The following is a 13,035-nucleotide window of genomic DNA, read 5'->3' as shown; positions in this document are numbered from 1 at the left end:
AATGTTATGATAACCCTTAATCTTGCCTATAATAATCGTTTTGTTAATCATTTTGTCACTATTCGCAAGACTATTTGCCTAGTCACTTTGCGTGTTGCGTGTGTGCTTTTGCACAATCAATCCGTTCTGGTGACTCGCGAACCGTTTTCTTTTATTTTACAACGGAAACCGTTAGCACACCTCTCCGCTGGCGTCCCCAGCGAACGTAACGTGACGCCATCAACGCCAAACGACAACGTCGCTTAAGTTTTAGGGAGCTTGGGTTATTTTGGAATTCTTTTGATGGTGTAGTTTTAAATTTATTTGTGATGTTAAATCAGTTGTTTGTCGTTAAACTTTTTGATGACCGAAATAAATATTCCTTCAAATTAAAGTTTTTAAAAATAAACTGTTTTTGTAAACAAAACAGTTAATGCAAACAAATCTCCTTACAAATCATAGGAGGCCATTATTCAATCACAATCAATCGTCGTGTAAGATGGGGAAGACAGCACTTTAGCCGGTGGAAACTCTCATGCGTGATGAAGTAATTTCCCCGCAGGTCACCACACACAGAATTGCGGTGTGATGCATCGGAATGCCCTCCAGAGTCAGTGGAAAAGCTTTGCGTGTTTATCCTAGTGTGTCTAATTGCAGGTCTAGTCCACACACCTGGACTAGGAGTGTGGCTAATCTTGCAATAATGCAAACTTAGACAAAAGACCTTTTTGTTTGTTGTTCAATGTGAAGGGGGGTTTTCCTTCTGATCGGACAATTAAGTTACAAAGAAGGGAAAATTGCCTCCAAGTGCAACCGTTTGACGTGACATGCGGTTGATTAGTGCTATTTGTATGCTAACATTACTCATTAGTTACTAATGATATTAATTAACCGTCTGGACATCACTTTACTGATATCCAAGGTAACATTTTATAACTCTTTTCTGTAAGTTTTTGAAAGCTTTTTCTTACTCTTGTCTTCTATTTAATATTTATAAGTAATAATACTTTCGATTGAATTACGATGTAACACACAGCTGAAAGGAACTCCAAAACTCTGTTATGTACTTTAATGAACTTATTGAGCAATTCCAGCTCAAATCAGGATTTTTTCTGGTACTTTTGTACCCGACCCTCTCCGATTTCAATGAAATTTTGTAGACATGTTATCCTAGGCCTATATAAGTCATTTTTGTGTACATGGAGCCAATAGTACTCGAAAATAACATTTGAGAAGGGCGTAAGGTATTTAAATATTTTAGTATTTTACAATTTAAAATTATTATCTGGAGCCGTTGCATCGTATCAAAAGTGGTCAAAGACAAACTTGTAGGAAATTGACGGCTTTCTGATAAAAATACACTGAAACAAAATCCGACTTTTATGTCATTTTTCAATTTTTAAGTTTAAAGTTAAATTTGAAGGTGATGTCACGATTTTTTCGCTCAAAATTGAGGAAATACCTAAGATGTTACCAAAAGACTGACGAAAAATGCAGGATGGTATGTTTCTCCTGAAAAAATACAAAAATCATTTACTAAAACTGTTTTTTTGAAAAGTGGTCTAAACGTCAAATTTTTTAAAAACCGGTAGTGGGAATCGATTCCCCAGATAATTTTACATAAAAGTCTCCATATTGACCATTGTCCTATGTCCAATCCTTGATACAGCGGTTTTAAAATAAAAATGATGAAAAAATGGGTTTTTATATGGTTTTTGGCAATTTCTATATGACAGACTTAGTTTTTCAGTCTCGGAAATATTTTTACCGGAAAGCTCGTCCAATTTCCCATAAGTTTGCCTTTGACAGCATTTCGATTGGATGTAAGGGCTTACAGATATAAGCTAAATTACATTGTTAATAACTGAAAAGGGAATTTTTTTTCCAGTGTGGTAGAAACCTGGATAGTAAATTAGCTTACGTAAATATCAAAATGAGTCAAATCAAAAAGCTGTCACAGGCAAACTAATGGGAAATTGGACGAGCTTTCCGGTAAAAATATTTACGAGACTGAAAAACCAAGTCTGTCATATAGAAATTGCCAAAAACCATCAAAAAACCCATTTTTTCATCATTTTTATTTTTAAAACCGCTGTATCTTCCCAAGGATTGGACATAGGACAATGGTCAATATGGAGACTTTTATGTAAAATTGTCTGGGGAATCGATTCCCACTATGGGTTTTTGAAAATTTTGACGTTTAGACCACTTTTCAAAAAAACAGTTTTAGTAAATGATTTTTGTATTTTTTTAGGAGAGACATACCATCCTGCATTTTTTGTCAGTTTTTTGGTAACATCTTAGGCTATTTCCTCAAAAATTTTGAACGAAAAAAAATCGTGACAACACCTTTAAATTTAAGTTTTAGACTTAAAAATCGAAAAATCTCATAGAAGTGGCGTGTATTTTTGTTTCAGTGTATTTTTTTCAGAAAGCCCGTCCAATTTCCTACAAGTTTGTCTTTGACCACTTTTGATACGATGCAACGGCCTGAGATACAGTAATTTTTAAATTGTAAAATACTAAAATATTTAAATACCTTACGCCCTTCTCAAATGTTATTTTCGAGTACTATTGGCTCCATATACACAAAAATGACTTATATAGGCCTAGGATAACACAAAGTTTCATTGAGTCGGAGAGGGTCGGGTACAAAAGTACCAGGAAAATTCCTGATTTGAGCTGGAATTGCTCTTAAACTGTTTTTTTTTAAAGTGGTCTAAACGTCAAAATTTTCAAAACCGATAATGGGAATCGATTTCCTAGACAATTTTACATAAAAGTCTCCATATTGACCAGTGTGGTAGAAATCTGGATAGTAAATTATCTTACATAAATATTAAAACGAGTCAAATTGAAATGCTGTCAAAGGCAAACTTATGGGAAATTGGACGAGCTTTTCGGTAAAAATATTTTCGAGACTGAAAAATCAAGTCTGTCATATATAAAATGCAAAAACCATCATCAATCGTGTCAAAATAAGAATTGAAGGAATTTTAAATAAATTAATTTTATTGAAACCATGTTTGCCAATCAACTTCATCTTTTCAATCAATTCCAGGAAAACTGGCGTCCAGGGAACCATCCACATCAACCGGAAAGCGTCCTGCTACATCACCCAGGAAGATCACCACCAGCCTCTAATCACAGTGGAGGAAATGATGCACATGGCTTGCCAGCTTAAAATTAAAGGAAAGGCCAACTACGCCGAAACCATCACCGATGTGTTGTCCAACCTTAACCTGAACCACCGTCGGAACGTAACGGCGGATCGGTTGAGCGGTGGCGAACGGAAGCGACTTTCGATCGCACTCGAGATGGTGGCCAATCCGTCGATTTTTCCTGGACGAACCCACCAGCGGACTGGACGAGGTCACGGCGGCCGTCTGTGTTCGGTTGTTCCGCGATTTAGCGAAGCAAGGTCGGACGGTGGTTTGTACCATCCATCAACCGTCGGCCAGTATCTTTGCGTTGTTTGATCACATCTACGTGATTGCACGGGGCCAGTGCGTGTTCCAGGGAAATCCAAAGGCGGTGGTCCCGTTCCTGTCGCACATGCACATCGAGTGTCCCCGGCACTACAATCCGGCTGATTTCAGTAACTTATTCACCGCTGATGAAACTTAATCTTAATAAACTAACGATCTCCCCTTTTCCCCCTCTCCCACGCAGTAATCGAGATCTGTGATAGTGAAACCCATGAGGTGATTGCCGCCATGTCGGAAGCCATGTACAATGGGAAGGCCATCTGTGCCAAGCTGCAACTGCCAACCTCTGCGGGAAATTCCACCTCCACAGCATCACCGGCCACCGAGGAAGACGACCAGCCCAGTTCGCTTGAACCAGTGAGCGACTTTGTCATCAAACCGCTGGTCACGTCGATGGTGCTGGAGCAGGCCCGGCCGCGGGTGTCCACGCTCGTTCAAAAGATGAAGCAAATCACCCGGTTCTTCCACAGTCCGCACGCCGTCTCCGGCTTCGTGCAGTTCTGGGTGCTGTTCCGGCTCATGTGGACCAAGATTGTGCGGAACCGGACGGTTCTGTGGATCCAGTTCCTGCACCACGTGATTTGTGGGATGTTTGTTGGTGAGTTTTTGGTCGATGTTTGTATGTGGGAATAAATAGAATAAAATGATCATTTTCGATTTTAGGACTGATTTTCTTCAACTCCGCCAACGATGGAGCGCGGATGTTCGATCACCTCAAGTTTTGTTTAGGAATTTGTTTCTTCTTCTGTTACACACAAGTGATGGTTCCAATTTTAAGTTGTAAGTATTTTCAAGATCCCATGTTTTTCAGATGTAAACGAAACTATTCTGAATCAATTTTCTGCATCGAAAAACTCTTTGGCAAAGTTGTAGAGCACATTTCAGAGCATCCGAATATGAGTCCGGTTTTGATATAGCATGAAACGTGGATTTGATAAATATCAAAATCCAAAAAAATGGTTTTCTCCATTCAAATTTATATGGAAAATTGAATCGTTTAGCGCAAAGTGAGGACTAAACTAATCGGTCCCAAACATTGGGAGTTATTAAGGGCCCCAAAAGGAACCGAAAAAGTGCTGTGCTGGAAAATCGATTTTGATATTACACCCTAATGGGCCACCTTAGAAAACAAGCCATTTCGTCTAATACAACGTTGAAGGGAGATAACAAATGACTTAAGGGACCTTTCTAACATAGTTTCCATGAAGATAGACCAATTTTATAACAATAGTAACTTACCAAAACAAACATTTTGAAAATAATGCTAATATGTTGAAATAAGACATTATTTTTACAAATAAGCATCAAAACAACTAAAAAAAATCAACTAATGTTGCAATTAACGTGATTAGTGAAGCTACCAGGAGTGAAATAACCAATTCAGCTCAAATTTCGTATTTTTCATTTAAAAGTGGAATTCGCTTTGGTTTTCTGGAGTAGAACTACTAAAATTTATTGTTTTTTTTCTGATAGTTCACGTGATTTTCAACCAAACTGCATCGTTAACTGATAATTGACAAAATTACATATGGTACGGACTTGATTTGAGCGACAGAAGACTTCTACGCATAATAGGGTTTTTAAGCTCTACACACCAATTTCTCATTACTGAATTCAGTTAAATTAACTGAAATCTGCACTACTGAAATTTTCAGTAAATGAAATATTAATTGAAAACGAACATCAGAATTTGCTGTGTATGTAATTTTTATGTACAACGCTAAAAACACGATTAAAACCATTTTTCATTTTATTGCAAAAAACAAGACAAGGGCCGTGAACTGTTTTTTAATTGATTTAAAATCCATTTTTAATCCATTGCGGTCGTACAAAGTGTCATTGTACTCAGAAAATAAGCTTTATCGTAGTGAACATTAACTTAACTTGAGCTTAATTTTAGGACCCAATTGTTCCACCAAGTATTTTGTTTCCTGGAATCATTAGTTTTACGATGCATTAGAGGTACAGCATCTAATTCCAGCGTGCCTCTAATGTTGCCATATCAGCACTTTGACATTTCATTACAGCTCACTAAAAGCGTTTTCAACTGAAATCGAGTGATAAATAGATCAATAATTAAAAGCAAGCTAGTTTCTATCAAATGTTTTGCAAAATTAGTTGTTTAAATAGTGAAAATCAGAAAATTGGATGGTGTTAGGAGCGAGTGCCTAACTTGCCAAAGATAGGAGATTATCCCAAAGAATTTCCCCTATGTCTTGTTTGTCAGCACCGACCAGGTTAAGCAGCAGAGTGGCCACAGGTACCGCGCGTAGGAAAAAATAATAAAAACAGTTTTACTTCGAGAGCAAACTAAAAACGTGTGCGTTTGTTTTGACAGAACGATCTGGAATAAAGTGTAAACAGTCCAAGAGTGTGTACATAGGTGTATTCCGTTTTTTTCAGAACAGATGTGTTAGTGTTTGGCGCACTGTGACGTCATTCTAACAACACTCCTCCTCGCTAAACACCTCAACAAACTTTTCTTTCACGCGCTAGTTCAAATCAACAGCAGAATTAAACGTTCAGCTTATACAACTTCCCGATCTTTCGGCCTCTCGCAACGACCTTTGCATCCTTCATTATGTGACACTCCTTAGCCTTAAACATAACATCGAGCCCTTTCGTCGTGATCGAATTCACAGACACAAGATTCACCTTAAGCCCTGGCACATACAACACATCATTCAACTTCACCGTAGATGAACCCTCGCTTCCATTCAGTGCGCAAAAATTAACCGACCCAGACAAAGTTGACTCAATACCTTCCCATCAGCTAGCTTCACCTCTTGAGACTTCCGTTTACGTTGGTTCAACGAGTCGATCTGGCCAGTCATGTGTACTGAGACACCGGAGTCTAAGTACCAATCTCCTCCTCCGCACTCCTCCTGAATCGCCGCGAAACACAAGTTGTCCTCGTCCTTGTCGTCGACGCGAGCGGCTAGTGCTCTGCTTCTGTTGTTCTTTGCGCCTCACCACGAACCTTTTCACCAGATCGCAGTCTCGAACCAAATGCCCATCACTTCCGCATGCGTAGCACTCTCGCTTGCTGTCGAATCTCGGTGAACTGTGCTGTCCCTTCCTTGCCAACATTGCCTTGTCATCCTCGTACGTCTTGTCCTTCCGGCGTCCATACTCCTCCAGCAGCTTGGTTTTGACAAACTTGACCGTCAACACGTCCATCCTTCCTTGAATCGCAGACACCGTGTTCTCGTACGATTCGGGCAAGTTCGCCAGCATGAATGCCGCCTTGATGTCCTCGTCTATGTTCGCACCCGTGTTTTCCAGCTTTCGAACAGTTCTTCCATCTCCGTGAGGTAGTCTCGGATGTCCCCGCCTTCCGACAAATCCAACTTGGCCAGTTTCTTTATCAGCGACACCTTGCCCACCGACGAGTCTTGGTTGTGCCATTTTTCAGCACTCCCCACGCTTCCTGAGCAGTCGTTGCGTCCTTTATCAACCTCAGTTGAGAATCATCCACCAAATATCCAATCGTCTGCAACGTCAACTCGTTCTTCTCGATCCACTCGTCCGATCGTTCCTTCACCGGCGGAACCACTCCGACGACGTACTTCCACAAACCCTCGCGTGTGAGGAACTGCCTGGCCCGCTGCTTCCATGTCTCGTAGTTTTCGTATCCCAGCCGCTTGAAGTCCACCTTCCCCTTCTCCATCTTTCAGCGCTCCGGTGACTTAACCTCACTTCTCGATTCCAGCTGTTGCTCCAAAGCTCCGCTCCACCTTTCCGTCAAACAAATTCAGTTTCACCGATTTCCTTTCCTGGGCCCATAACCTGTCAGCACCGACCAGGTTAAGCAGCAGAGTGGCCACAGGTACCGCGCGTAGGAAAAAATAATAAAAACAGTTTTACTTCGAGAGCAAACTAAAAACGTGTGCGTTTGTTTTGACAGAACGATCTGGAATAAAGTGTAAACAGTCCAAGAGTGTGTACATAGGTGTATTCCGTTTTTTTCAGAACAGATGTGTTAGTGTTTGGCGCACTGTGACGTCATTCTAACAACATTGTTTACCTGTTCACGGAAATTAAAAAGGTACCAGTTTCCAATATTCTAGGATTTTTTTCCTCTTTCCTTATTTAGTTATTGGATTTCCAATAAAGTGTCCACGTTGTTTATGGATGGTTCCATAAAGAAAGGAGGCAAAATTCCTATGATTTAGGAATTTGCTACTTTATTTTTATTAAAGTGTTGAAGAAGGGTGACAAACTGCTAACTAGGGCGATTCGTTACACATATGTTGATTATTCACCTCCGGGACAATTATGCGTAGAAAACTGAAATTGGTGGAAAAGTTTCAATCGCGTTTTCTCCAGAAGCTATTAGACTACGACAAACAACAACAACACAACTCGCAAACAAACAAACTTCTTGACAGTTTGCCTGCATTTCTTTGCAGAAATGTCAGCCTGCATACATTTGGCTCTGGCACAAGTTTGCGACAAACTATCAAAGGAGCGTTTTTATTACGTTACGCAAAATCGGATTTTTAGTCCACCTCCCGAAAAAATTATTTTGTGCTTGTGTAGCAGCTTTTTTTCTTGGCACTTATTATTGTCCACACAAAAAAAAAAACTGTTTTTGTATGGAGCATGTTAAATAGGGTCAGCGGAGCTTGAATGAAGAAAGTGCATTTTTCGAGTATTTTTCAGAAATGCGCGTAAAAATCATACTTAAGTCATTCAAATTTGGTCGCCTTGGGCTTCAAGTTATAGTTTAATGTCCCCTAAACAAATTTCTGTACAGACATAGTCCATAAAAGCTTGTGTTTGGGCATGGCAGGGCGTTTTAGGAAGAAAAAATTGTATTTTTTAGCCAAAAAATTTCAAAATTCACCTCCCAAAACGATCCAAAAAAATTGCAGCCAAAACTAATGCATCCAGCTTATAGGAAATTTTACGGAGATCATTTTGCTTTTTTAAGTACTGCTCTGTGCTCTTCTCGATATGAACAAAAATAAAGCTCTAGTGGGTAGCTATTTTTGAAAAAAAAAAGTTTTTTTTAAATGAATTTGTTTCATTCGAATGTACATACAAAAAAAATCACGTTCACAGCTTGAAGCTATGATCTTTGGTAAAATTAATTTTGATTTATGATTATTTGTTGTTTACGTCACATTGTAAGAAAATCTCATGTTTTTTCATGAAATGTTATTAACAAATATCGTTTTTGAGCGAACAAAATAAAAATATCCAAATTATATGCTTTCTCATTTGTGATCAAAGTAGCATATGTTTTATGCTAAAAACGCTTATATATCAAGAATTTTGAAAATTCGTCACTTTTTGTTCACTAAAACACAAATATCTCGGCTTTGCGTGGACATAAATTGTATGTTTAAAAAAGCAAAATGATCTCCGTAAAATTTCCTATAAGCTGAATGCAAATTGCATTAGGCTGCAAAATTTTGGCTTGTTTTGGTAGGCGATTTTGAAAATTTTTGGATAAAAAATACAAATTTTTCTTCCTAAAACGCCCTGCCATGCCCAAACACAAGCTTTTATGGACTATGTCTGTACAGAAATTTGTTCAGGGGACATTAAACTATAACTTGAAGTCCAAGGCGACCAAATTTGAATGACTTTAGTATGATTGTTACGCGCATTTCTGAAAATACTCGAAAAATGCACTTTCTTCATTCAAGCCCGCGCGCGAGTTGTAAACCATTTTTGGAAATTTTTTGTTGTATGAAAACATTGTTCCTGATATCCTAATCTATCATTCTAGGGGTGAGCACCGAAGATTTGACAACTTTTCATTTTTTTTGGACGGCCTAAATGGAGACGCATGGTTTTACATTCAGATATTAATAAACATTTTCTTTCCTACAGATCCTCGCGAGGTCAAGCTGGTCAAGAAGGAGTGCTTCAACCGGTGGTACGGCCTGTTCCCGTATTATCTGGCGCTCACCCTATCCCGACTACCCGTGCAAGTGTTCCTCAACGTGATCTTCACCCTGATCGTGTACTGGCTGGCTGGCCTTCCTGCCGAACTGTTCCGTTACGCGCTGTTTACCCTGGTCGGGTTGATCGTATCGCTGTGCGCGGAGGGCTTTGGACTGATGATCGGCGCTACGTTCAATGTGATGGTGAGATTTTTGAGCGTTTTTTTGGGAGTTGGAAGATTAATTGTGTGTTTTTTTTTTCTAATTTCAGAATGGATCCGCGATTGGTCCGCTCACGATCGCCCCTTCCTCGGGCTGGCCATCTACGGGTTCGACTTTGCGCCGCAGATTCCGGTCATCATGCAGTGGCTGATGCGGGTGTCCTTTATCCGCGGCGGCATCGTGTCCGTCGTGCTGGTCGTGTTCGGTTACGACCGGCAGCGGCTCGATTGCAACGAAATGTACTGTCACTTTGACGACCCGAAGGTTCTGCTGCACTACGTGCGGATAGACAACACGAATCTCCTCTTCGAGCTGAGCATCCTGATTTCGATGACGCTGTTCTACCGACTGCTGTGCTACCTCAGCCTCAGGAGACGGTTCTACAAGTGAAGCGTGCAGAACTGAGCAGTGCAACAATTCAATGACCCAAATGTGATCAAATTTTAGCTAGTATAGAGAAACGTAGGAATAGGAAGAAACACCGTTTTTACTCGGGTAACGTTTTTAGGAAGGTAGCCGTAACCGTTTTAAGCAATAGCATTAGAGCAGTAACATTCCAAGAGGGCAAAACTGAGGTAGCAGCACAGTTCGTTTTCTTTTAGGACCAAAAAATAGCATGACAAAACAGCAAATTTTTAAGGTAGTTTCATTGTACTTATACAAAGTTTTATTGAACAATCGAAATAAACCTCTTTTTTCCTTAATAAAAAACTTCAACCAAGTTCTACATCACTTCTTATTCTCCACCCATCTTTTCCTTGCGTTTCTTGACGTGCTTCTTGACCTTGGTTTTCCGCTTCTCGGCCTTGTCGTCCTTGACGGCCTTCTTGCGCGCTTTGCGCTCCTCGGCCGTTTCGTTCTTCCCCGGGCTGCAGTGGTGGAGGATTTCTTCGCTTTGCCGTCTCCGTCGTCTTCGCGTCGGAGGAGCTGTTGTCGTCGCCACTTTCGCTGCCCTCGGCCGCCGATGACACGGGATCTGTGAAAAATGGTTTGGTTTGTTAACATTCCAACGCCCAAGGCTCCAAAAAATTTGGAACGGTAACTTCAACTCGCTGGTTCTCGGGCATAACTCAACCAATCAAGATGATTTTTCTTTCCAGTGATTTGTTAGGATGTCTAGATGATTTTAGAACTTTGCAGAACTTAATTTGATCAAATCTGTAATTTTTGCGATCAAAAATCGTTCCAACTTTTTTCGCGCGTAAAAAAAATCGCCAAAAATTCCGCAGAGGCAGTTGTTTAAAAAAATGTGGAATGATGTTTTCGGTCGCAGAAAATACAGATTTGATCAAATCAAGTTCTGCAAAATTTTAGGTTTATCTAGACATATTTACAAAGCACTAGAAGCAAGAATCGTCCCGATCGGTTGAGTAATGCCCGAGAACCAGCGAGTTGAAGTTACCGTTCCACCTTTTTTGGGAGACTTGGGCGTCCGTGTAAGTTGGACATGCGTTGGGCGTTCCAGTGTTAAGAACAAGTAGTATAGACTGCTTGTTTAAAGATTTACATTGCTCCTTTCACATTGTTTGGCTTGAGTTGATCTGAACTAGTATAATCAGAACTGTCAAGTCAACGTCTTCAAGGTTTAAACGCTTAGAGTCGGAGTTTTTAGATTAAAAAAAAAAAACATTGCTTCAGTTCGCGTTTAATCTTGAATAATTTAATAGGCACATTGATTTAGTATAAAACAAAATAGTCGAATGGTGATAATCATTTTGAAAGCTGCACCAAAACTCACCATTCTGCAAAATTTCCGGATTCTCCGCCACCTGCAGGTTCGCATCAAGCCCCGTGATGGTCTTGTACACCAGCTCGTCCTTGTTCGTCTTCCCAAAGATATCCCGCTCGATGTCGTACACATCGTGTAACGTTTTCGGAATGAAAATCTGCTTGAAAACCGCCTCCTCCAACTTTTGCTGCTCCGTGAACTCATCGAAGCTTCGATTTGCAATCTTTTCCGACATTTTCTCCAAACACTCCTCCATGTTCTCCTCGGTGATGGTCGGATCGGTGATGAAATCGAACAGCTCCTTCACCGTCATCGTCGACACGTCCTTTTTCCGGAAAAAGTCGGTAATGTTGGTGCAATCTTTGCGGAGGAATTCCAGCGCGTGCGGGTGCTCGTGCTCCACCGACTGGGACACGTCGATGATGACGATCTTGCCCTCGTGATAGAGCAGATTGAACTCGGACAAATCCGCATGCACCAGTTTGCACTTGCTGTACATGGTCCACATCATTTCGACCGCGTCTCGGTAAAGCTCGCGAGCTTTGGAACCGCTTAGTTCGACGTCCTTCAGCTTCGGGGCTGGCCAACCGTCCTTTCCGATGAATTCCATAACGAGGACGTGACTACGGAGCAAGATTGGTTCCGGAACCGGAAGGTTGCACTTCTTCATCCGTACCAAGTTGCGCATTTTCGGCCCAAGTGCGGACCATTTTGCGGGGGTTGTGCTTGCTGTAACCGTGACGGAAGCGGAACTCACCGGTGACGTACTTGTCACGATCTTTAAAGATCAAGATGGAAGTCTTGAAGATCTTGATCGCGTAATCCATGCCGGTCTTAGCCGTCGCGTGATACACGTTAGCTTCCTTTCCTGTCGAGATGCACCCGTTAATCTCACAGATCATGTCGCGGTTCAGCAGCTTAAACAGAATCATCCTGGTCCTGGGATCCATGACCTGCTCAGCAGTAGCCCGATCTTGCTTGTCCTTACTCCTCAACCGGTCGCTCTCCGTCTTCCGCTGGTTCTCAATCAACGTATTCTTGGCATGATTCGGCAGCGCCAGCGGTCCCTCGTACTTCTCAACATTGATCTTGTTGGTAAACTTCTTAAACAACGCATCGGCCGGTTGAAAGTTGGACACCTTCTGGCTGGAACCCTGAACGTTCGTGTGAGACTGCTGCACATTTGCCTGCTGGTTCTTCCGCACGTTGTCCACATCCAAGCAGTAATACTCCCCGTCACTGTCGTCACTGTAATCCTCCTCTTCGTCATCAAACGGCTGATTCTCCGACCGATACCGCGAGTTGCCAAACAAGGCATCGGCGATGGCGACTTCGGTGGTCACAACCGGTGCGACGGGTTCCGGATCAGGAAGCTCAACCTTCTTCAGGAGATGATGTTCAGCGACTGGCTGACGTCCTCCACCGCGTCCTCAAACTGGGCGGCACTCATTTTGGTTGATTTTTCGGACCACTAATAACTTTTAACTTGATTTTAAAACTTAAAAATTCGTAAAACTGCTCATCGCGAAAATTCACGTTTTGTTTTGAAATCGCGCACGAGGTTTTGTTATTCTGGGCCGAGATCTGTCAGATTCTAGTACTGATTGGAAATTAGCACTGAGAAAAATGAACATCCCTATCAATTTTGACAACAGTAATCTAGTACTGCAGCAAAGACCGGTGTTGTTTTCGCTTCTCACTTCCACCTTGCTTCGTAAAC

The 13,035-nt window shown here is 41.3% G+C and overlaps 2 protein-coding genes across 2 annotated transcripts in view; one reads left to right on the top strand and one right to left on the bottom strand.

Moving 5' to 3' along the window:
* The window catches only part of LOC6040051 (ATP-binding cassette sub-family G member 4), a 65,852-nt gene extending 55,654 nt beyond the window's left edge, over nucleotides 1-10,198 (top strand). The window contains 7 exon segments of the mRNA XM_038252371.1: nucleotides 3,041-3,313; nucleotides 3,315-3,577; nucleotides 3,652-4,065; nucleotides 4,131-4,247; nucleotides 9,312-9,568; nucleotides 9,636-9,663; nucleotides 9,666-10,198. Of these exon segments, the coding sequence (XP_038108299.1) occupies nucleotides 3,041-3,313; nucleotides 3,315-3,577; nucleotides 3,652-4,065; nucleotides 4,131-4,247; nucleotides 9,312-9,568; nucleotides 9,636-9,663; nucleotides 9,666-9,976 (1,663 nt within the window). The 3' untranslated portion in view covers nucleotides 9,977-10,198.
* Nucleotides 10,199-10,235: 37 nt separating this feature from the next.
* LOC6040050 (serine/threonine-protein kinase RIO1) lies at nucleotides 10,236-12,895 on the bottom strand. Its single transcript, XM_038252372.1, is given in 5 exon segments — nucleotides 10,236-10,475; nucleotides 10,477-10,562; nucleotides 11,325-12,004; nucleotides 12,006-12,702; nucleotides 12,705-12,895. Coding segments are annotated over 5 exon segments (1,677 nt in total). The 5' UTR covers nucleotides 12,766-12,895; the 3' UTR covers nucleotides 10,236-10,322.
* Between the last annotated feature and the right edge of the window lie 140 nt (nucleotides 12,896-13,035).

This window comes from Culex quinquefasciatus, chromosome 2 (assembly GCF_015732765.1).
Source record: "Culex quinquefasciatus strain JHB chromosome 2, VPISU_Cqui_1.0_pri_paternal, whole genome shotgun sequence".
Classification (NCBI taxonomy): Eukaryota; Metazoa; Arthropoda; class Insecta; order Diptera; family Culicidae; genus Culex; species Culex quinquefasciatus.
The sequence above is the reverse complement of the archived record's forward strand: the minus strand, read 5'-3'. Positions and strand labels throughout refer to the sequence as shown.